The sequence below is a fragment of the Drosophila eugracilis genome, unplaced genomic scaffold, assembly GCF_018153835.1.
Source record: "Drosophila eugracilis isolate 14026-0451.02 unplaced genomic scaffold, ASM1815383v1 contig_353, whole genome shotgun sequence".
Lineage (NCBI taxonomy): Eukaryota > Metazoa > Arthropoda > Insecta > Diptera > Drosophilidae > Drosophila > Drosophila eugracilis.
This window is the reverse complement of record NW_024573209.1, coordinates 512,671-537,981: the sequence shown is the minus strand read 5'-3', so window position 1 is coordinate 537,981 and position 25,311 is coordinate 512,671. Positions and strand designations below refer to the sequence as shown.

Sequence of the window (25,311 nt, the reverse complement as noted above, 5' to 3'; positions counted from 1 at the left end):
AGGAACATGTCGGTGTAGGTTTCATCTGGCGGAACCCCGGAGTTTCCTCATCCCGTCTGACATTTATGATGACAGCCGGTCATGTTGTGGTGTGTGTGTGAGCGTCATTCGTTACCATTCCAACTGATGTTGACACGTGCTACATCATCATAGATGGCTATTCCCTCTTTCCAGCTTTTCCCGCCAGCACGGCAGCGTGTCTCCTCCTCTGATGCCTTCCTCGGAGGCACGTACAAAACATAAAAGTAACTGCACTGCGCTTTGTTGAAATAGTTGCAAAAGGAAACGGGTAGCAAAGCACCAGAGGGCCACCGACACACAGCACCAAAAAAAAACTGCAAAAATGAGAAAAAAAAAAAGGCTAAAACGCAGGCCAACACACAGAACGTCCAAATTCGACTGGACTTCAAAGTGTTCAAATTGCAGCGTCACGGAAAGTGCGAGAGAGATTGCCGCCGAGTGCAATAAACCCAGAAGGGAAAAAGAGGAAAAATGCTTATAAAGGATAGCTGGAATCGAGACAGAGAGCTCGATAAGCCTGGAAAAAAGAAAAGAAACTGCAAAGCCTAATGACGAACTGAAATTCTTGGGAAAGATTTTAGCAGAAGGCATACAAGAGATTCAGGGTCTGTTTGAAGTGTGAGCTCTTATTCATGCAGGCCAAATTGAATGGGAAAGCCTAATTCAAGCTGCACTTACATTAACCTGATTTCTATAATTAACTTATGTCTTCTTATGTAAGTATTGGGAAGTCATTTTGGGTCAAAAGTTAAACTAAAATCAGATATTGAACCTAATAAATGCTAAAAATTCTTAATATTCATTCATTTTCCTCAATATGTTTAAAATCCTCTCCCAATCAAGAACTACTGATCGACTGGCAGCTCTTTAAACTCATTTCAATTGCCTTAGCCCAATCACATCAGCAGTAAGCCACTTTATGTAAACATTAGCCTTAGAAAGCAAGGCACACACCCATACAAACGTACATAGATGCATGTAGCAGCCATATAAGGTTGCATTTCAATGCTTACAAGGTCCCTGTAACCACCACCCACCCAGGGGATTCACAAGGGGTGATGGAAATCCTGAGAGAGCACACCGATGGCAACTCTCACTTGACTGCCCTGAAAGTGCATTTCATGTTCAAATCAAAGTAAAGGTTGTGCCAGCAGTCAACCCACTCTAGCTCGGCTCAGTCACCCACAAAGTTCAGTTTTGCTGGCAATTTTTCAATGATGTTCCACCGACGACTATAGAAGCTGGGCTTTAAGAAATTTATGAAAATGAAAATGATGGTTGCCATGGCCATCAGATAGGAGCCAAACAACCCAAGGCAAAGGCAAACAAAAGTCGCTGGAGAAGGGCAACAAAGATCCTTTTGGCTGAGTTGGAAAGAGAAACGGGAAAAGGTTGCCAATGCCATTACCACAATGCAGTCATCGTTGTTGTTGCTTATATATATCCTTGCAATGATTTTCAGCGTTCTGTTTACTCACGTCTTTCCCCCTCGGATGCTCAGTGAACTGTGCGAGGAACTGACGGCCCTGGCCGGGAATAAATTATTAAATCATACACCGTTTTAGAGCGCTTTAAGTTCCGCGATTTGCCTTGTTGTCTCTTGGCAGGAAATAGGGTATCAACTTAGAATATTGGAAAGTGGTTTGATGAGAAATATTCAAAATAAGGTTGATATAAAAAAAGTTAAAACTAAATATGGGGTGTTTTTGTAAATAACCTTTGTAAAAGGCTCTCACAAACTCTACCTATCCCTTGGCTTAGATCAAACCAAAGTCCTTGCAATCGGTTTTGTAAACTAGTTAAGTTTTCCTTGAAGAAGTCATCTTTTTCCAACTTACAGACGATTTCCACAAGCAAAGTTTAATAATTTCTCAGTGGAAAATTCTTTAGAATTTTCAAAACGCTTAAAAAACCCTTTTGAAGATTTTTACGAATGTTATTGTAAGTTTGTCTTAAAAATATAAGGAAAATATGTTATTTTCTATGGCTAAAAAATCATTTTGCTGGAATCCTGCAACTATTTTTTCAAAGTGTTCCCAATCTCTTTCTTTTAGCCAACTTAAGCCAGTTATGAATATGAGAGGCTTAGACAGCGAACAACAAATTTCACAGTCAGCGCTTTTGCTTCGCAGAAATCTTCATCCAACTTAAACACAGACAGACGAAAAGTAGGAGATCCTTCGCTCAAGCGCTTAATTGAAGTTGGATAAGGAAGCCGTAGGAGAGTGAAAAAAGTGTAGCATACCTACAGGGCTTTGAGCCATAAATCCTTGTAATTTGAGAAAGCGAGTTTCGAGCAAAGTCGCCGCAATCGATAAGCGCTTAATTGGCCACACGAAAGACATCTTGATGCAGTGCCAGTCAGAGGCTGAGGCAATTGGCTTAGCCGTGGAAATCAAGATCTTTGGACCTGGCTAAATGAAGTTGCTTATTGGCTGTGGAATTGTCTGACTAAAATCGCTTCCTTTTTGAGAGGTAGAGGCTATCGACTCTTTTCCACCTCTTTAAATGATGCATTAAAAGTGTGTGGCGAGCATGAAACTTTTATGCCATACCAAAGAGGAGCATAATTACGAAAAGTTTTTAACCCAAACATACGACGAGGGCCACATAAACTGGTTTTCCACGCACATATGCCGCAGTTTTATGAGTACAATGAGAGGCGGTAGCGTGGGATCAGATCACATTGTAAATAAAACATTGTAGAAAATGACAAAGGAGCCGTACCGTAAAATGAGCACCGACCAAGAGTTCCATAAAACAAAATTCCCCCCCTAAAAAAGCACAAAAAACTGTGAAAAGGCAATGGCAAAGTGCCGCGAGTGCCGTCAAGTGCGAAATTTAAATTTGCATAAATTATACAATGGGCAGACCCTCCGAACACCAAAAAAAAAAAAAAAAAAGAAAAAGACAACGGAAACCAACCACAAACACGAAAGACAAAAGCTCACAAATGTTCCGAACAAATTTTTTGTGTAAAGTCATGAAATATATATGCGATAATCATGAAGGCGTGAGATTTGAGTGGCCATAAAGTGTTTGACAAGGGCGTTAAAACGAGGAGTGTCGAAGGGATGGGGCTTAAGGGGTCACCATAATGACCAGCGAAAATATTTACGGACGATGGAATAAATTACTTTTAAATTAAGTTAAATTTGGTATTTGAAGGGCCTACAAAGGAGCTTTTAGAAATCCTTTGCTATACATTATTATTTAATTTATCCTTTAAAAAAACATATTTTTATATATTATTATTTCATTCATTTTTAGTTTTATCTTCAAAATCAGTTATGACTTCCTAATAATTCATCTTATCTAGCCTTATCCCAAATCTATTTATCCCTTATCATTTCCAACATGTCAACCCTTTTTGACGACCCTTAAATCTTATAAATACATCTTAGAAAAAGCAAATCTAGTCAGCAGAAAAACATTTACAAATAGCAACAATTGTCTGGGATATTCGCCAGCATTAATCACAATAACTAGCCCTAAGCTAGGTTCAATCCCTGCCCACTCACTAACCAGAAAATAGACCGCAAAATCCCCATAAATATGCGGAACAACAGCAAACTATTAAATATAAGCACAAACACACACATATGCAAAGGGGGACTGACTTATTCCAGGACATTTGGGGGGGGCAAGGCAAGGGCTTACCCAAACAAAAACCCGAAAACCGCAGCTTGTCATAATAAAAGTAGGAAAAGGCGATGGAGGGTGGAAGCACGTTTATATTGGCCTAGCAAACGGCTGGACATCTACAAAACAAAGGGAAAGGATAAGGATAAGGAGAGGGCAGGGGCATATGTATATATATATGATGGACATGGGCTAGTTGAGGTCCTGCCGAGACCCCATCTCTGGTGCTTTGCTACGTGACTTTGTGATTTTATGAGCGCCGAGAATGCCACACGTACCCGGCAAGGATTTGCTTGGCCCAGCACTCCGTCTCCCCTTTTGGAAATCCCCTGCATTAACACTCAACTAGTGGGGAGTCCTGGCAATGCTTTTTATGGCTGTGTTTAGTGAAAAAAAGGATTCAACTTGATTGCACCCCCAGGAATCTTGGCCTGTGTGCTAGGATATTGGCCTTATGGCGAATTTAATTGGCCAAAAGAACACTGGACACTGAGCACTACGGCTAATCCCGGCCAATTAGGAACCCCAGACAGGCACTCAAAATGATCGGTATTACAGGAATTTTCACAAGCAAATTCTGGGCCATATTTCGTCTCCTTTTGAACTGAAAGTAATTCCATTTGTTTGTGGCGAAAGCGGCAATGGCGCCAAAGCATCAGATCATACTCGAACTATGCAACCAGCAGGGCCAATTTAATGCAAAGTCGTCTGTAAAGTTTCCATTCCTCCTTTGCTGGCTGGATTTTTTTAAAGCGAAAGGCGAAATGTTTCAAGTGCACAGAAACAAAGAGTAAAAAATTCTGATACACAGGCATGGTAGCAAGGAAAAAGGCATTTTTTTCCAACGGCCTCAAAAAAAAAAAAGGAAGAAACTGAAAGACAGCAGTAGAAGTGGCCCGTCTGGCTGCGGATTTCCTGATGATTTTATTGGGCCGCCAGCAAACATTTTTGAGTGTTGCCAGCAGCGGCGGACTGCGGAATGCGCCAAAGTATTTGGTAACTTTTTTGTTCCCCTTTTCCCCTTCCCCTTCCCCTTCTCCTTCCCCTTCCCTTTCACTGCCATCATTCTTTTCCTTGCCAGAGGCTAGCCAAAGGATGCGGCATAAAGGATTAAGCATGGGTAGCCAGAAGGCTTGTAAATTGTTCAGGAAGTTTTCGCTGGGTGTTTTTAAATTTAATTTTTTTCTCCTTTAGCCACAGAAGAAACCGAAGACGACACAATAAAATGTGGCAAAATATTGAGCATCAGTGATGGGCATCAACAGGATGAGTGGGAAACTTATCCACCCACATACCTACTTACATGAACTGGCGAATGCATCCTTGGGTTCCTTCTTTCTGTCACACCCACTACGGTTTAGCTTGCTCGCCGACTCCCTTATTGCAGCCGACATCCTGCAGGCTACTTATGGTACTGCATACTATATGTATAGGAGAAACCAGGCCGGAACCCTCTACACCCTCTACACCCACCCCCTTTCAGCACATGTGTGTGCTATATTTCAGGCGGAGTTCCGTTCCTCCTTGGGCTTTACGTATCGCTGCTTATAGACTGTGGCATGGCTTCTGGGCCACTTACTTAGCGGTTGAGTGCAAATCTTAAGCGAGTATGTTTGTCTGCACACACGAGTGTGTATGTGTTCGAGTGTGCGGGGGAGTGTGTGAAGTGGCTGTTTTGTAGGTTTAAGTTGCATTTACAGCACGGGTATGTTAAACATTTGGCCACCTGGCCATGGCACATTGCGTGAATGTGATTGAAATTGGCCATAAGGGCCAACCGAATCAGCAAATAAGGAATCGTTAGCGGGCGAGTTAAGGAAGAAGAAGGAGGTACAGAGCTCTATTTCGAAGGGTTTTCTAGATTAAATTATTATACCGACTAGACAAGGGCTATGACTAACAAAAACAAAAAGCTGGAAAGACTTATTTATAACTTAAATCATAATTAATAACATAAAGTATGTAGCTGTAACTTTCTTTTCCATTATCGCCGTAATTCCTTAAAGATCTCAGCCAACTATACATCAAACTCCTTACTTAACCCTCCTTTTAAGTTCTTACCTTATCGAAAATACTTTTAAAAACTTTCAGCTTAAGCTGAGAAAAACTTTAGCCAACAACTTCACTTACTTATTTTTGTAATTATCACCCGCAAATAGTTAGTAAACTAGGGAAAGCGCAAATATTTTTAAATTTTTATTGAATCCCCGCAGAAATTGTACTTTTCCTCTTAGCTTTCAGGTACCTTTCACTGGCAAGACATTGCCACAGCCGACAAATGCTTCTTCCTATTTTAATGTCATGAAGTCATACCCCAGAAGAGTCTCCACTTGAATCGTTAATCATTTTGCGGCCAGAAATTACGTATACGTCAAGTGTAGTCGGTCAGATAAGCGGCACAAGGAGAGGGTTGGAGGAGCCAAACAAGGTTAAGGTTTGAGTAGGACAAAAGGGTTTATCGTTTGATAAATGGCTGTGGAAATTCACCCAACTCCATAGCCCGCCTCTTTCTTTCCTATTTTCATATGTTTGCCGTTGAGTTCAAGGTGAAGCCGTGAACTGGCTTTGTGCCCAAAGAATGGGCAAAAACCTGAGATGAGATGCGACATTTGGGGGTTAGAATTATGCAAATGAATGCCCACAAGCAGGGAGCCAAACAATTTGTCAGTCAGTCGAGTTGAGAGGGTAAGGAGTTGCCAAGGAAAGTTTCAAGACAAATCAATGGAGGACCACAATTGCAATTAAAATAGTTGGGTGAAAGTTTTTCCAGGATAAGTACGTGACTGACTGAAAGGGCTTAACACTTTAATTAGGCACTAGGGAAAATCAATATAAGCCTTCAGCCGCAATCTCTGGCACATTTCCACTAATTCAGCTTCATATCAATCGAATCGACAAATGCAATTTTACAAGCAACTGCAGACAGACAATGATTTTCAAGGGGGGAGGAAATAAAGAAGTGGATTTTCCGCTCTACGCAAGTCAGTCCTCATACCTATATATATCTCTCAGTTGAAAGCTTGTTGCAGTGGGTGCTGCACATTTTTATGCTGCCTCCTGCTGTCTGTCTGGGCTTGCAGGGTCGTCCTTCCCTCCTTCTTCCTTATCGAGCCCTCAACCTCTTTGATCACCCCCGCCGACTGTCATTTAACTGTCAGTTTCTCTGCTTGTTTGTGTCGCCCCGCTGTCGCTTAAACGTCGCCCCAGGAAAATCGCTAAGGGGGCTACGGAAAAGTTCGGGCGTGGCTGAAATACAAATGGCGGGAATTCTTTTGGGCATATGTGCGACTCTTTGCGGTGATTATCTTCGCGGCCTGCCGGATATTTTGGCTCCAGCCAAAGGGAAATTGGCCAAGAGATAATTGATTAAGAAAACAGAAAGTCAGACAATTTCGGATGACCCAATGTGTAATTTATGGAAAAGCACTGCTTATTAGGCTTTTAAACTTTAAGTTTTAAGTTTTTCATTTTGCCCAGTAAGGATTGACTTTTGAAGTCTTTCATCTTTTCAGGAACCAAAGCAAAACGAAAAGATGTAAGATTATTAATATTTGCTGATTAGCCACAGCTGCTTATTAACAATATTATAGTAGTATATATAGTAGTTAGTTATATATAGTAGTTAGTAGTAGTCCGGTCTACTTTTTTACCCAATTTTAGCATTCCTAAACCATAAAACCACCATAAAATCACATTCCCGTCAACGGCCTTGCAGTTCGCCGACCGAAAATTCTAAATTCCAGCTCCCTTTCAGCCTAATTGATTTCATTGCCTCCACTTTCTGGCCAAAAAACGAACAAATTTAAATAAACTAGTTAGCCAAGAGCCATGAAAAAGTGCATAAAGAAACCGGGGGGGATGGACTAAAAGCCAAACGGGGAACATATTTTAGCCATGAAATTTATGCCGCCACACACTAAATGAATTTCCCAGACCAAGGACCTTCAGCTGGCCAGGACGAGAACAGCAGCAGCAACAACAACGGAAACAGAAACAACAACAACAACAAGAGCAGCGGCAACAACAGTAGCAACAAAGGACAAATGCAAACAATGCAGATAATTTAGTTGGCGGCGGATAGTTTTGCAACAAAAGCACAACACAGGGAAAGAGATCAGAATGGACTATATAACCAGAAAAGCGAAGAGCAGGGTTGGTGGTGGGTGGTGGTGGGGAAAGCGCTGAAAATTCGTTTGGCCAACTAGGCCTGCCAACTTGTTTAAATTGGCGCTAACACAACGGAAAAGTGGGGGAGCTCTGGGTCCGGAAAATCCATTGGCACGCCACAAAAATAGTTAACTTTGTGCAGGCAACATTTAAATTATGCAAGCTCCGCAGGACACCGGACTAAGGACCTCTCGTCCATCCATGCAACCGCCTCTGCTACACCCCCACTCGTCCTCAATGCTGCCTGTTGTTTGTTCGTTTGTTTGCTAAACGTCTGTCAGGCTTCACAAATGTTTGCATTTGGCATTCAAAAAGTTCATGCAAAATGAAATTAAGTTGACTCCGCAGTGGCTTTAAGGATTTACAAGTATCTAAGCTGTGTCCTGAGCTTGTGCGCCCTCTTCCACCGCCAAATGCAGCTCATTTAAACACATGTCACAATACTTTCGCACAGCTGTCACTTTGACAATTTTCTAGATGAGTTTCTTTGCGATTTCGTCGACGCTTCCGCATACCGAGTCCCGAGAAATCGGGGCAAAAATGCGAATCTTTAAGCCATCTTGGTTGGTGTCTGCGTAGGTCTGTCAACGTCATCATCTCTCGCTCGTAATGTGGCTCCTCTTACAGGACCCCCAGCATAAGGTCCTTCGTATGAGGCCCATTCATACACACACACACACAAGACCCACACATATCACACGCCGGCTTCTTAAACTTCCAGACGCATAATGAAAACTTATATCACGAGTATTAGAGAAATTGCCAGCACATGTGGCCCCTGACTTTTCCTCTGACTTTGAATGCCAGCTAAGGGGGCTTAAAGCTGAGTGGGAGAGTGCTGTAAAGTGGATTGAACTATTAGATAATCTATAATCAAGTAGAAATATTTCTTTTTTAAGGTTAACTTCCTTTGTATCCTTCCTTGTATCTTTAATAAGCTAAAGCCTATCTATATTGCAAATTAAGAGGGTTAAACTTTATAGATAGAAACTTGTGGTTTTCTTAGCCAAATGGCTTAAACTAATAGGTACGAAAGCTTTCTGAAACTTAGACCACAGTATAATCTTGAAAAATGAATTTTGCCTCAAAAAATCTCCCAAAAAAAGAAGGACCCTCTTCGACTTTCCTTGCATTAGCGAAATTAAAACCCATGACCGAGGAGTGCGTTTCCGTTGTAATCCTATTCCTCTAGGTTGGATGGCATAAAATTTCATAACAAGAGTCCTTGCCCCAAAAATGGGAAGGATGCGCTTTGTGTGGCACCCACAACCACATCCGCATCCGCATCCGTATCCGCTCTATCTTCGTGTTCGCGGCTTCCTAGGAAGTAAATTTCGTTATCGTTTATTATTATTATTATGCGCGATGTGTGAAATGTCTAAGTCCGGCGTCTTCCCGCCCACTTGATTCTTTGCCAGTGTTCGGTGTTTGTGTTGTGACGTGGGAAATAAATTTATATTCATAACACACAGGACGAAAGGCGGGCGGGGGTAAGGGCACCCCGACATGCATACAAAGTGCTTTATGTGTGCCACAAGATGGTGAAAGATGGCTCCGCCTAGATGTGGAACGCTCCTGTAGCATTCCATCAACAGAGACTCGGCAAGTTTTTTGATTAAACTCGAGTGCCTCAGCAGAGTCAGAGTGGGTTCTTTTTGGGTTGCTGTCCTTCTTCTCTGTTAGCTTATTAAAGCCACGTCAAGTGCGTGTCGGGTGTAAAGTGCTGGTAGAGCATGTGCAGCTAATGGGATTAGCGATGCATCCAGAGTGGGAGGAGTCCTTCCTCAGAGGATCCGACCAGAGCTCCTTCAATCTCCTCATATTGATTACTAATTTACTTGCCAGAACGGTCTGTTTCCCCTTCTATTAACTTTCTAGGAACTTCATCATACAGTAAAACTTGGACTAGAAGAACTTAACTATTTCTGGAAGTAAGTTATCAAGAGATAGTTATATGTATTTTATAACTTTAAGTTAATAACGAGCTTACAGTTTGATTTGTCCTTCTTAAAGATAATGACTTGATCTATAGTGTATTCACTGTAGCACGTCAGCCCAGATGCACATACAGTCAGACGCAGATAACTCGATTTCAGGTAGCCAAACTTGGCATTAACGTGACGACACGACGACGACAACGACCAAAGTTGAAACATGCGTCTGGAATCCCCGACGCTGGACAACTTTGTCGTAATATAAAATGTACAAAGCTCAGGTAGTATATAGTTTTCCGAACAGCAGGGGACAGTCTGCGAAGTCTGTCTCCAATCCGTGCAATGTGCAATGCCTTCCAGCCACATAAAGTGGCCAAGTTCCACTCAAAGTCATTCATGCATAAAGTCAAACGGCAGCCGAACATCGCAGAACAACAATCAAAAAAGCGTTTTCTGAAGTCAAAGATGCCGCTGGGCAAAACTGGAACTAACTGGGGAAAAAAAAAGGTGGAACTGGGAATGGAAATGGTCATGGAAATGAGTTGGGAATAGGCAGGCGAATATGAATGGGAATGGGCCATGTGCAGTGCAATAACTTGCCAAACTGACACCATGTCCTTGGGGCCCACTTTTTTCGGGAAGAGCGCGCGCGACGTATCGATAACGGTTGGTCTACATCTAAAAGGGGTGGCGCTAAGGGCGCTTAAACTACTATTGCTGTTCATCATATGTCGGAGGACTTCCAGGGGATTACAGTGAGAGTAAATGTTATTTATTAAAGATTTTCTAAGAGAATTTTACTGGAAGATTCTTAAACTAATCATTGAGAAGCATTTTTGGGAGATTTTTGTGATCGATCATTAACTTTTACTTTTCATTTACATTTTCCATTTTATTTACCAATATAATTCTTGAAAACAGTTGCGTATGTATTAGATTGAAATTTACTTATGAAAATTATTCTTTTTTTAACTGGAAGTTTCTCATAAGTTTGTGTATAAATATATTGATAATCTTTTCAAATATTTATTAATTAAGAAATCCCTTCTTCAGCATTAAAAATCTCATTTCCTCCCACTGCATTTTCCTTGACAAACAATAAGAAATCATGCACAAGACGAGCAGATTGCATATTTCTTATTTCTTACGCTGCGACTTTTAATTTTTTATGCGAAATGCAGTTGAGACACGACTGCGACTGCAGATCCTTACCCGTTTTCCACCGCCATTTCCATTCCGATTCCGATTCTGATTCGCAAAAAATGCATTCCCCGTTGGCCAAAAAGGAAAAATGATGAGAAGGAGAACGAGAACGACCGCATACCTCCGCCTTTTGCCTTTTTTCTCGAAAGAACTATATTTTGTACGGTCGTGTGTGACTTGTAAATTTCCCTTGTCGGACTCTTAGAGGCGCTTGATTGAGCTCACGTTCTCTTTTCTCCAGGCTTCTCTGACTTCGCCGGCTCTGTTTTCCCGCCACCCGGTATCCATCTACGATTTGACTGTCAGACAAAGTGCACACTTGGCTTGACTTTTTATTCAAAATATATATATGAAATGGAGTGCATACTCGAATAAGCCCTAAAATTAAACCGGGCTAGGGAAACGCTTCTTTATTTCCCCGGTGAGTGTGAGAGAAGTTTGCCGCAATTTTCGTTTAGTTTTTCGGGTCGGAGTCGAAGTCGCAGTCCGGACGTGAGTTCCCGAATTCCTCAAGCCCAAATGAGTTTCCAAAACTTCGACATCATTGTCTTTAATCAAAGAGCATTAAAATGTGCATGCATGTTGAAGCCAAACCCTAATCCCAAAACCCGGATCCAAAACCCATTCGAATCCCCTTTTCTTCTTCAAGTCCGGAGTTACATTTTTGCATGTCACACGGCGTATTGCGAAACATGAGTATGTAAATTTTTTCCTCTCTTCTGTCAGTCACCCACCATGCAAAGTTCTATACGAAGCTCTTAGGGGTGTTCCCTATGCCATTATACTGTATTAAGTACGGAGTTGATTTCACATGTGTCCCCAAGTAAGGGTGGCTGCTGCTGCTGCTGCTGTGAAAAATGTTGCAAAGATGCAAAACAACTGTTGGCAGTTTGTCAAATTTGATTTGTCATACATCAAATGGCTTTAAAATGACAAGGAGCAGTCTGATGTGCTGCTGACAGTGGGTAAGAACCTCTGGGCGGGTTTTTCTATCCTTTTTTTGCTGAGATGGAAAAGTAGACAGCAAAAGCTGGGGGAGATTCTGTGGGTTTCTGTTTATTCTGTTGATGTAAAAAAATGTCCAGCAAATAACTAAAGTGTTGATGTGTAAACTCAATTGTGGGTTGGTTTTTTGCGAGATGGGAATGGTCGTGAAAGCTTGCACTAGAAAAGGGTTCAAACTAATTAAAAGGTTTGGAGAACAATAATGATAAGGAATCTCATACTGATTAAGGGAAGGAAACCTAGGATTGTTCATTACAAAGGGCTTAAGCTCTCTTATTTAATCATCTTCCAAACTTGAAATGGCTTTGACTTTGCTTCGAGATTTCATCTTCTTGAGGTCACAATGTCATATAAACTATGCATGATGTCACTTTCCCACCAGCTATTTCAAGGAGTGTACATATTGTTTTCTCCCCCTACAGACTAGAAACCCCCATCTAGACCTTCTTTTTCCTCATTGAACTACCATTTATCAAACTTATGCAGAACCCGGTGAGCTTATCAACTTAATAGCCGAGTCATCAGTCACTAGGCCAACTCCAAATGCGGCCAGCTTAAGCCACAAATTGACGCCACTTCACCGCCCTTAAGAGCCCTGCTCATTGCCGTAATATTCTAATATAAATTTAACGCTCTCCATCAGGAGAGTGGCTACCTCAGGTTCAGGTTGTTACGATACCAAAACACCAAAGGACTAAGGAACAGCCGGCGGCAATGAGCTGACTTATGAACAACGACCTGGGTAACCCGACGCCAAAAGGTACTTCAGGCCAACAAGGCAGAAGGAAGTCAAGGAGCAGCTGAAGGACATGGATGGCAACGAGACTCATTTGCCTCATCAGGCCGAGAAGAGAATAGGAAGCTCTACAGTTGGTTGCGGCCAGGACGTAGCTGGTCTGCAATTGTGCAGCGTGACAAGCAAATTGCCAGGATACACACCTAGCCACAGACAATGTCGGTCCTTCACTCACTGTTCGCGTGTTAAACTTTGCTGAATGAACTCCACACCACTCTGTGGGCCAACCAAACCAGCCAAAGAGCCAGCCAGCCACCACACACACATTTCCAACATAACTGGGCCAAAAGAGCTGGGATGTGTAGGTGGATGAGGCTCACAAAAGGGCTGGCACTGGCCTGTGCGACCATGACTAATTTGTTAGCAATTATGTTGGATTGACGTCCCGGATTGGGCCACATTAGCATAATTGTTGTTATGAGATCGCCCAGGAGAGTCCACCAGTACAACGGACATTTTGATGAGGGGGGTTCCTACAGGCAGTGCACTTGACATTCATTAACATGGCACTCGGAGATACATTAGAGGTTGGCTGAAACTGCAGAGGCAAGGGGCATGTAAGCTGAGGCAAAAATAATAATGTCCTTTAAGATAGCCTTACAGCTGCTGTCCCTTTACTGGCCAAATAAGGCTTTTAAGTTTGTTTCTATCAACTTCTCTGGTCCTATCCATTCAACATATATGGGTTTTTGAAATGAAATTAAAAATGCGTTCAGACAAAATTCAAAATTTGTTATCGACGCCCGAATGCCGAGCCATTCCGAGGCGCATTACCAATTCTTAGCTGGCGCATTATCTGGCTTTCTGGAAATAGCCTGCTTCCATCCCCTCGATGTCGTAAAGTCACGGATGCAGATGCAGGGCTCACGTCCTATTCATGGCGAGGTCATCTACAAATGTACTGGCGAGGCTCTGGTCAATATATATCGCAATGAGGGTTTGGCCTCCTTTTGGAAGGGCATAGTGCCACCGATTTGCGTGGAAACCCCGAAGAGGGGCGCCAAGTTTCTGGTTTACGAGCTGCTGAAGCCGTATTTCCATTTCGGAGCTTCTCATCCGACTCCACTGACTCATGCCATGGCAGGTTCATTGGCTGCATCGTTAGAGTCATTTCTGCTCAATCCCTTCGAGGTGGTGAAGATCACTCAGCAGGCTAATCGTGAGAAAAGTCTAGCAACATTGTCGGTGGTCAAGGACATCATCAAGCACGATGGCTATGGCATCGAGGGATTATATCGCGGGATTACGGCGCTCGTGGCACGAAATGCAATCTTTCATTTCGGTTTCTTTGGCTCGTACAATGCTCTTAAGGATTGGGTTCCTAACTCACAGGATAGCACCTCGGAGCTCTTTCGAAAGATCGCAATAGCTTGGTCGGCCAGTTGCTTGGCTTGTGTCATGAGCGCCACTATGGATATGGCCAAGTGCAGGATTCAAGGTCCCCAACCGGTGAAGGGCGAGGTGAAGTACCGATGGACCATAACGACCATAAAAACGACCTTCAGAGAGGAAGGCTTCAGAGCCTGTTTCAAAGGTCTGGGAGCGAATTTACTGAGGGTCGGTCCAGGCGGAGCTCTGCTGCTGGTGTCCTACGAGTATTTCTATGAGTTTTTTAAACGCCAAAACTTTTGAATTTTTTTAATAATTTACAAAGCTGAATATAAAGTAGATATATATAAAATATTCTTAAATTAAATATAAACAGCCATTTATTAAACATCAAAATCATCCGTTTTAGGTTAACAACTCAATGCTGAGCTCATTTTCCCAGGACTAATTGCTCAAATAAGGGATAACCATCATGGCAAAATCTGTTTACATTCCTGCTAATAATGGCCACCCAAACAATATAAATTTATCTTCCAGTCTTGGGGGAAAGTCTCTTCAATAGTTTGGTTAGTGTTTCTGGTTCTGTTACAGCTTGAACTTCCGTTTCCGTTTCGTGGTTTCACCACCATTTTCACACCCACACACAGACAGAGACAGAGAGAGAGAGACATGACCGCAGACCGCAGCTCCGCATGTTTTACAATTTACACTTAATTGTTTAGCACGACAACAACAGAGCAGAAACACCGAAAACAGCAACTGAAACGGCATCAACAAGACCGACAATTATAAGCCAGCCATAACAACAATTACAATTACACGGAGCACTTACAGGGGGAATTATAATTAATTTATGCCGAGTGTTGGAAGTGCTTGCTCGGACGCGTCTAAGTGAGCTACTGACTTGGTTTTCCTCCTAATTTCCCACAGTTTTTCTCTCTCTCTCTCTCTCTTCTGACTCCTTTTTTTTCGTTGGTTTCATTCCACTTGACACTCGCACCTAATTGCGTGGTAATTGAAGGGTCCTGCAGGACGAACGGCATGGCAGCAATTAAGGGCCATTAAGGTGAGCAAAAGTGGAAGAGAAGGAGCATTAGGATCTAGGCATTATCATATCTAAAATCAAGACCCAATTAAGCCGCTTAATTCCTATAAATCAAAGTTGAATGCTGTAGCAAATTTGGAGCGGCTGCAAATCAACATTTGTTGCCATCAATCAAATTTTGAACCCAAACAGGACTTTTCCTCTGCCAAAATGAGTGAGTGTGTGTGTGTGTGGGGGGGAGGGGGTCATCAAATACAGTTTCATGCTTAATTAGTTTTAATGCGTAATAAGCATATTTCGGCTGAATTAGCCAAAAACATCAACCGTAACTGCGCTTGCAACTCTCCAACACACACACTCAAATGTTCAATTGTAATGGCAATTTGGGCCTTAAAGTATGCAATGCACATTTTCAATTATTCATAGTTGAAATTGCAAATGCGTAATGAAATGAAATCAAAAGCAGAATTTCCAATAGACGGCTATGCAGTCGAAAACCTAATTCCGCCCACAATCCTCAAACCCAATCGTTTTCGTCCCCAATGGAGTGGAAATGCCCTTGAGCCGTTTGCCATCATGTTCATGTCGACGTCATTTTCCATGGTATAGTAATTACACTAATCTATGTTCCGAGTATCTGTGTGTTTGGTTTCCCTCTGTTGTCCATATGTATATGTGTTGGTATCGTTGTTTGTTGGCCTATGTAAATGCATTTGAAATTGACCCTGGAGACATTTTCGTTGGCCACAAAATGCAACCCGAAACGCATTTATTGTTTTCTCCTCTGCCCTGCTCTGCTGTTTGCTGTTGTTTGTTTCTCAGTTTGTTTAATTGTTTGCCAGCTGGAAGTGTTTCTTGTTTCTTGTTTGGCAATTTGTCGAGCGGTTTAAATTTATTGTAACCAGATCTGAGAACAGGCTAATGGCTGAAAATTTAAATGATAGTTCTCGAAAGTGCTTCATTAAATTGGAGTTAATAAATATATGTTTTTTGGAAATTTATAGCTTGACTATTTATGAAAGAACTAACTAATTTGATTATATCCCTAATGAACCCATTAAAAATAAACGCCAACGAAACATAACATAAACTATTTCACTCACTTGCTGCTCAATCAATTGCTAAACAAATTTTGCTTTTCAAAAATTTCGAAAAACAAATTGAATTAACAGAGAGAGAGAAGTGCACAATGCAATTTAATTGCTTTGGCTGTCTGTGTGTGTGTGTGTTTCCATCCTCACTTTCGGCCACAACTCTGTTGGTCATGTCTAGTCAATAAAATATGAATTATTTGAAATATTTAAACGCCCCAAAATAAATCAAATGCCAACACTCAACACCATCAAAGCCCGTAGAGAAGGCAAAAAATTTACAAGTATTTTTCTTTTTCGTTTTTCTGTTGCTGAATTGTGTGTTGCCTGCCAAAAAATTTTCCAACTGAGGATAATATTTTTTTTTTTTTATCGGGAAACAGCAAAAAATTTGTGTTGCCGTTGTGGTTGTCTAAATAAATTTTTTATTGACCATGGTTAACGCTTCACTGGCCAATAACCAGAGACAGGCAGTGGGCAGTGGGCAGTGGGCGGGGAAAAGGCAAAAACCACTAGAGAATGCCAAATTGCTGGGCTCTGAGAGGAGGGTGAGGGGTTGGTGGAGTGCTCAAAGTTTTGGCTTCCCACACAAACGCCTCAAAGCATGCCACAAGTTATTTTCACAGCCCAGCTCACACACAGCAGGAATTCAACTGTGCGTGTGTGTGTGTGTGTCTGAGCCTGTGTCTGTGTGCGAACGAATAAATGTATGAATGAATGAATGAAATGCTCAAATTACACATGTTATACAATTGTTGGTAGAAAATATGATTATGCTTTTGGGGGGGAAAAAGGCCAGCAGAACTCCGAACACGCCCAACGAAATTTCAAATGTCTAAACGTGGGTCTTGTGTGCGTTCTTCGGAGGTGTTAATCTGGAAGAGCAGAGGATGACTACATGTTAATACCCTTTTGTTAGGTTCATAAATGTGCCAGACAGGTGTTTTATTTAAAGTTTTCAGGCTGAAAAGTTACATTTTTGTAATGTGTTAATAAGCTGCAAGTGTAATGTCATAACTTTATTGAATGTAATATCTTATTTATTTGCTTTATTAACTAACTAGCATGTGTCCTTGTGGTTTTTTGGTTATTTTGTAAAGTTATTGTTAACTTAGATAACCTTATGTTAGCTTCTTAGTCTTCAGGTACTTTAAAGTTTTAAAAATTAATTCATTTTTAGATACTAACTACTACTAACTACTATACTCCTATTTCTTAAAGAACATTCCCAATTCGTTGTTTTCCTGAACTATCACATTCCATAAATTCATAACACGTTTCCCGGTTACCGTATTTCGCCTAGCTATCGACTGTTCAGACGGATTTTATCCTTCTTGACTGGCTTTTATTCTCGCATTTTACGTGTCTCATGTGCACCCATTTCCCAACTTTAAAGCAACCGAAGGCAGGGCTGGGCTGGGCTGGTTGAAAATGAAATGAAATTAATATGAAGTTTGACTTAACGCCTCATAAATCATTGTCCAATTTTCAGACGACAACGATACAGGGACACTACAACCTCTGGATTCCAGAAGAACTCGGAACTCTGATGGAGAGCGCTGGAGAAAATACGGGCCATCCTGTGGTGGCATCGCTGTCCTGCTGACGTTGTAACACAAACACACTTAAAATGATTGAAATATATGTAGAGTCGGATATATGCGTAACATGGCACGACATTGCCTTATAGTCGCATATATATATATATATATAACACATCCCGACAATATATTGGCTGGCTAGCTTCCTAGACGGGCGAAGACTGAAGACTTCCTCATTACACGCTTGTCACGTGCACATTTAACGTTCCGTTGCACACACACATCCACATAATTATACGCACACACAAGCAGGACCACCAACACCAAGGCATGACAGTCATTCATATTAATATTGTTGGTCAAAATATAAAAAAAAAACCAGAGCGGAAAAACAACGCACGAAGAAACGACTCTTTAGACGCTAGAACGTCAGACTTGCATACCAATTCTTAGATTTTAAAGCTTTTTGGAAAAGTTACAATTTAAGATTAAGTGAAAGCAAAGTTAGGATAAGATAAGTGAGGTTAAGCTAGAAACTAAAAGTAACTAATATCTTAACAAGCAGACTGTACCTTGATAGTACTATAACTAAACTAATAATTTTGTAAGTTCAACGATAAGGATAAGTTGCCACAAATACAAAAATTACTTTAATTTTAATCATAGTTCAAATGTAAAGGTGAGTTTAGTCTACAAGCCCGTTTGAAGCCTCAAACTACCCAACCAATAAAACTAAACTTAAGCTCTCTATGAACAACTTTAAGCCATGAAAAAACAATCTCTGGAAAACAAGAGCCAAGAAGACCCTATCCAGTCCTAGTTAAGTTAGTCAAAATTTCCCCATCCCCCATATGCTAATTTTTCCTGTGTTGGGAGAACAATATACAGCAGTATAAGCAATGCATGGCAAGTGTTTTTCAATTTGTTTTGCAAATTATGCAGCAAAGTGAGAACTACGAAATGGAACTCCTCCTCTACTCAGCATCAGAACATAGTGTTAAACCTAAAGACCTAAGGGACAAGGGACAATTTGAAGTTTGCAAATGAAAAGTTTTAATTTAAAAGCAATGTCCTTTAAAATTGACCCTAATCAAATTGCACGTTTCGAGTTTTAATTCTGTTTTTGACGAATTTCTGCACTATTTCGAAGCTGATGTGTAATTTAATGGCAACTAAACAGACCCAGATCCGAGCCGGGTCATTAAGCTTGGACTTGAAACACTGACCACATGAGCCGCAACCACATGACGCCGTCGCCCCACTCAGCCACACATCCACATCCCTATATCCGCCCATTCACATTCGGAGATAATTAAACATGCTGCGCACGTGCAGCGGCTGCTTTCAACATTTTATGCTCAAGCAAAAATGAAATAAAATGCGGGGAGCCCTACAGGGGGGGGAAGGAAATAAGGGAAGTCATGTCTGGGTATGTGTTCCACAAATTGAACCGCAAGTAGACGAAGCAACTGCTGACCAACAGCAGCAGCAACAATTTTATATATATTAATTAAAAGGAATTTTACGCGCTAATGAAATAAAATGTGAAAGTGTGTGGAAAGGGAAGCTTAATAAGGATATGCGTGAGGGTGTGTGTGTAAGTGTGTCTGTCTGGTGGTGCATATGCAATGAAAAAGAATTCCACAATTTAATTTGGCAAAGAAAATGAGGCACACAAAAAAACAAGCTTCACATTACACATACGCCCTGTAGACCACGTAATTTGTTATGATATCTCAAGAGGGAAAAGTAGCGTAGTCCTTGCGGAATCCTAGCAGTTCCAACAGCAGTTGCCGAGGAACTGAAAGAGTGTTAAGATGGCTTAAGAAGTTCGTGTTCAGCTGCCAACAAGTTGCAGCCGAAAAAAGTTCGATCGAACTTGTGCTGCTAAAGAGGGTGGTAACAGAGCGGCCCACTGTTAAGGCCATGACGTGTGGCCATTGGTAATTGAATATGTGGAAAGTTCAGGCCAAAATAATTAATGGCAACACCACAAACACACTCATCTTTCGCTGCAGCCGTTCCATTCATTATAATTAAGGGAATAATTTTTATATATTTTTCGCTGCAACTTAAAAGCCTTGCCGAACCCGATTTCATATTTCAGTCATTTACTTTTTTTTGCATTTCATGCTGTCCATATTGCTGACCCATATCGTGGCAATGTTCTGTCAACGTTTTCTGACAAATATTGTGACAGCTGTCAGCGAAAGTGAAAGTGACAGGCCACTGACCCGGACTTCCGGCTTGCTGTTGACTTTCCTGCTCCTGCTCCTCCCTTTCCCGAAACAACTGTACCTCTCATGCGAAAGGATTTACCTCGACGCATCTTTATAATTGAAAATTAATAGTCGCTAGTTGCTTGTTTATGCATTCTCCGGCTGCCCATCAGCCTCGCTTTTCCATTTCCCTTTTTTTTTTTTTTTTGGCTCTGGTGTTGGCTTGCATTTCACTGGTTTCCATTTTGCATTTTCGGTGGCGCAATGATGGAATGACGGCTGTGGGCATGGGTGTTGGTGTTGGTGTTGGTGGCAACCCTGGCCATTCCCAAAGAGTGGACACGCGTTCAGGCAAACAATACCAATTACCAGGCGCGTAACGGCGCGGTACAGGATATATGCCAGGTTGGAGGATATGAGACCCCGTACGTGTGTGTGTGTGTGTGTGAGTACTTCCTGGCTTGCTGCCCTCTCATATTCATATAGATATATATATGCACGTGGGTGAGCATGGTGGGTGCGTGTGTGTGTGTTTCTGTCTGTCAACCATGGCCAATGCAGATGTCTGCTTGTGTTTGTTTTTTGCTGTTTGTTCGTTTAACTGACATTCGTCCAGTGTTATTTTTCCCTTCTCCCCCGTATTCCTTTTTTTTTTGGTTTTTTTGTTTGGAGTCACTGCCTGACCAAGAAGCCATTGTACAATTTTAATTGGCGTTTCAGTTATTGAAATGTTGCACCCAGATCGATTTATATATGCCCTATGGATCGGGGTATCATGGCAGAGTGAAGAGGTTATGATTCCTTCCAACAAATAATAAAAATGGAAGACCTAATTAGGTAGCCCTGAGTATCATGCATAGCATTAGTTACCATAAGAACAATAATATTCCAGTGCACTTTTGTACTAAAAAAGAAAATATTATAAGAAATTCCATATTACAAGTTACACAGCGAAAGGGCAACGAAATGTCCCCTTTAACGTAATCCCCCTGCCGTTGTTTTCCAGGATATTAACAGTCAATAATGTCAGGTTTTTGTCCAACATATGCGGCAGCGATTTTTCATTGTCGCCTCCAATAAAACGAGTTTTCCGCTCTCTCACTCTCTCCCTCTCAGTCTATCTTAATATTTTAATTTTTCCTGCATTTCACTTTTAATATGCTTAAATCCGGCAGAAGAAAAAAAGAACAATAACTTTATTAAGTGTCACTTTTGCCGTTGCAAATAATGATTGATTTTCAGCTTGAGTGGAGATTTTGAAGGGCCAGAATTCAGGGATTCAGGCTAATTGAAATGCAACGATTTACTCGTTTGAATTAAAGGCAGTTCTGTCCTTCTGTTTTTGTTTATCGTTTCAGATTTTGGTGTTAATAATAATATAAGCAGACGAAGGAGGACTGCAGTTTCAGCTTGTTTTGCTTCAGCGATTGTTGCCTAATAACAAACACGACACACCCAAATTCCCTGTCCCCGGAAAATCTCTCGCACTTTCTCTACAGCAACTGACAGCTCACGTTGGCGCCTCGCAGGGATTAAGTCATGCTGATGTCATGCATAAATTCTGCAAGTTGTGCAACGGGAAGGGACTTGAGTTGGTTGAGAAATGGTTTTGCATTTAATGCAGTAGGTGGGATTACAGAATTATGGTTAAAGAACAAAGTTATATGAGAAACAATCGACTATGAGATACCTTTACAGAGAGAATCAACTTCAATATAACTTTCAGCCTTTCCTAGCCCATTTTGTTACCTTCTGGCCGCCGTTTTTCAAAATTTTGATTAATAAACTATTTACTATATTAGTAAGAGTTTACAGGCTATTGCTTTCGCCCATACTTTATAGGATTGAAAATGCTATTTTCCACCAGTTTCATGATTTTCAACGACTGCAATATGCCCTAAAACTCTATGAGTAAAATTGATAAAAATGCAGTTCATAAATTAAATATTTCTAAAAATAAACAACAAACTCCTTTTTAAAAACTAATCATTTATGTAACTAATTATTAAACTTAAGTCATGTTATGACTTCTTTTAACTGTGCCACACAAATTTAAGCCACTCAGCCACTTCAACCCAATGCCCGAAATTAGAAAATCATTAGCTTGAACTTGCCTCCATCTCCACATCGTTATTACCATAATAATGAAGATGTTGGGTCGACACAAAACCACCAACAAATAAGCCAAATATCTTTCTAATTACTGACAAACAAGTCCCAAACCGAAACTGAGCCCAAAAGCAAAAGCAGAGCTTAGCCAAAGTTACATTGGCAGCAGAAGGACCAAAGACATTTGCTAATCTCTCAACAAAAACCCCAAATCCGACCCTTTCTCGGCTCGTTATGCTGCATTTTGTGACAATGTGATAAACGTTTTAGGCAAATATTACAATAATAATTTTCAAACTGTTTTACAGAGTTTGTGGCCAAGGAATTTGAAGCTGCATTAAACCAGATTTCCCCTTCTTTTGCTGGGGGATTTTCACTTTTCATTTAGAATTTCTTGGTGTTTACACTTTAGCTGCAACTCGTAAATTATGAATTCCCTGCGAATGTGTGTATGTGCATAGTTATATAGAAAATTCTAAAAACAAAAAGCAAATGTATAAATGTTGTTTATTTGTATTTGCCTCTGATTTATTTGTTACATATTAATTTTTAGATTTATGGGCTAGCACTGCGTTTAGCCTAGTGCTGAGTTTTGGCAACACTTTCTCTTTAAATGGGCACTGGGGATGGATGTTGGTAAATCTCATGAAATATTTCCAAAATGGTATCAGCTTAAACAGAAATGCAATTTATTTCTTGGAATATTATTATTTATTTATAAATTTTTGTCAGTTTTAACAACGCAATTTTAAAACAATTCACTTAAGCTAAAATATTTATGCAAATAGAAATCAATTTGAATTTCAATCTTAAACATTTGCATAGAAAAATTAAAAGGAAATGTGATTAATTCAAATATGTTTATTTATTCAATGAAAACTGAATGTTTATGGCAAAAGGCAATTCAAAATTTATGCACCATATTTGGCCTTTAATATGAGCATGTCATATTTCCTATTTAATTCTGATTTCAGCATCATTATTCAAATTGCCTTTCTTTGATTTGCATTCCGAAATTCACAAAGCATCAAGCTGCATACCGCAGCCATTTTGCGACAATATAAAATTTTAATACATATTTAATTTGCAACATTCGTTCGGGGTATATGACTTTGTATATAGATACAAAGGGAAAATTGAAATAACTGTCAGGCATTCCGTGTCAAATTAAAATAATAATAAAATCCCATAAAAAAAGAGGCAAAAACTAACAATGTAAAATTGAATAAAAGTGACCAAAGAAGGAGCTGAATGTAAAAAAAAAACGAAATTAACCGCGAATTACAAATCAATTTAAATGCGCCAAACTTTTTTCCTTGCTTTCCAGCAGCCAAACAATGAAAATTCTCGTTATTCTATTTCCGCGGAAAAGCTGAAACTTTTAATTCAATTCTTGTCTCAGGCATGTCAATGAGCCTGCCTTCGTGTGGGCGTGTTTGGTGGTCTGTGGCCCAAAGTTTTATGCCTCTCTTTTTTGGCCTCTTGAATGCAACATTTTCGGTCGTCGCGAATAATGGAAATTTGTTTAGTAAATTAAAAGTACTTAAAGTGCAAGTCAAGATCTTAGGTCTCTTATTCCACCCTCCTCCACAGAATCTGTGGCATTATGTATTCTTTTTTAAAACATGCAAAATCACGTCTATGCATCTTAATAACTTTTCGTGCTCGTGCAAACAATGCGAACGTGAAAGTTGAATAGGTTTGGCTTAGTTATCAGAGGGTTCCCGTCTACGTTTTCGCAGGAGGAAATTTTCTGGTGCTTCAGGAGGAGAAGTAGGAAGAGGAGGAGGTCTATGGTCTCTCAATGCATAAATCAAATGTACATATTGTAGTTGTAGTTAAACTTAATTTAGTTTCTCCGAGTTCCGCACAAGTTTGGAAAATCGGGGGTGGTCCTTGGTCTTGGGACTTTGAGAGGATGCTAGGAAAATGTTGTATAGGAAGGGTGCTTTGATTTTTGTCTAAATAATTTGAAGTTTTGTAAATGTTTTTTTAAGAGATGTAGTTAGCAAGTGAATCTGCTTCTTGAATATCTTTGAAGCAAACGTGATAATTTGTAATGCTTAAAGGACTTACAAACATTTTCAAGCATTTTTGACCCGCAAACCTGTTAGCTTCCACAACATAAATGTTTATTTTAGTATTAGTTTTTAGTTTAAAGATGATTAACCCGGCAAACCTTTGAACTTTCAACCAAATTCAACGTACAAGCTCTCTTACTTTTATGCAAAAAACTTCATATAGCTCATCTCCAGATGTCAAAGTCATAACCATAACTTTGTTTAGCGAACACATCCATCGCCACGCACACAGATGAAACAATTGAATCGAAAGGAAAGCAATCAGTCAACAGGGAGGTGGGTGGAGTGCAGCAAAAAACCCACCCAAAAAACAAAGTTACAACAATACAAAAATTAATTGATGACGTGAACACACACACACACACACCCGCACACACACTAACACACAGATGACGCACCAACACTAATTGGCAGCTGGAACAACGTGGCGCTAGCACATTCATATATGGCCAGGAAGTCGATTTGATAACGGTGCAGGATATGATGGGCGGTATATAGACCATGCCTCCCTCTCCACGCAGCCTGTTTGTGGGTTATGAAACATCCGAAACGTGGAGCTGTAACGGGATTTTAGGAGAATGGACGAGTTTAGGGGGGGTGGGCGGTGTGAACACGGCCAAATCGATGCAGACATAGACGAGCAACAATCAATCAATTAAATGCCTGACTGCAGTTCCAAACAAACGGAGCCACAACAACCATGACATGACCCACCGGATAATGTTCGGCATGCAAAACTGAGGCTGCCTTTTAGCCAAACCGGCAACACTATTAAAGATTTATTCATGTTTCTCGGCAAGTTCTAGCCCAACACACGGCGGCTTTCCCTGGGATAGTTTGCCAACTTAAGTGACAGACTGAAATTTTTAGAGTTCCCCTGATGGCTAATGCAGCAAACAGATTTTTCATGAGAAGAGAAGATGGGGCTAGAAGGGGAAAAAAGGAAATAAGTCTTCTCATAGTGGCATAGATTTTCCATTTTAAATCGACATGAGTACTGAAAGAGTTGCACAGTTAATAAAAGAGTGATATCTATGCCCTATAACTTGTTTCCTATAGAGTAATTAACAATCTAACAACTTAACTCAAATGCTAGACTACATAATTCTTACAAAGAGCTCTGCTAAC

The 25,311-nt window shown here is 40.6% G+C and overlaps 1 protein-coding gene across 1 annotated transcript; it reads left to right on the top strand.

The window, feature by feature from the left end:
- Positions 1-13,461: 13,461 nt before the first annotated feature.
- LOC108110590 (mitochondrial 2-oxodicarboxylate carrier) lies at positions 13,462-14,464 on the top strand. Its single transcript, XM_017219687.2, has one exon. The coding sequence runs from the start codon at positions 13,516-13,518 to the stop codon at positions 14,398-14,400; it is 885 nt and encodes a 294-aa protein (XP_017075176.1). The 5' UTR covers positions 13,462-13,515; the 3' UTR covers positions 14,401-14,464.
- Positions 14,465-25,311: the final 10,847 nt, after the last annotated feature.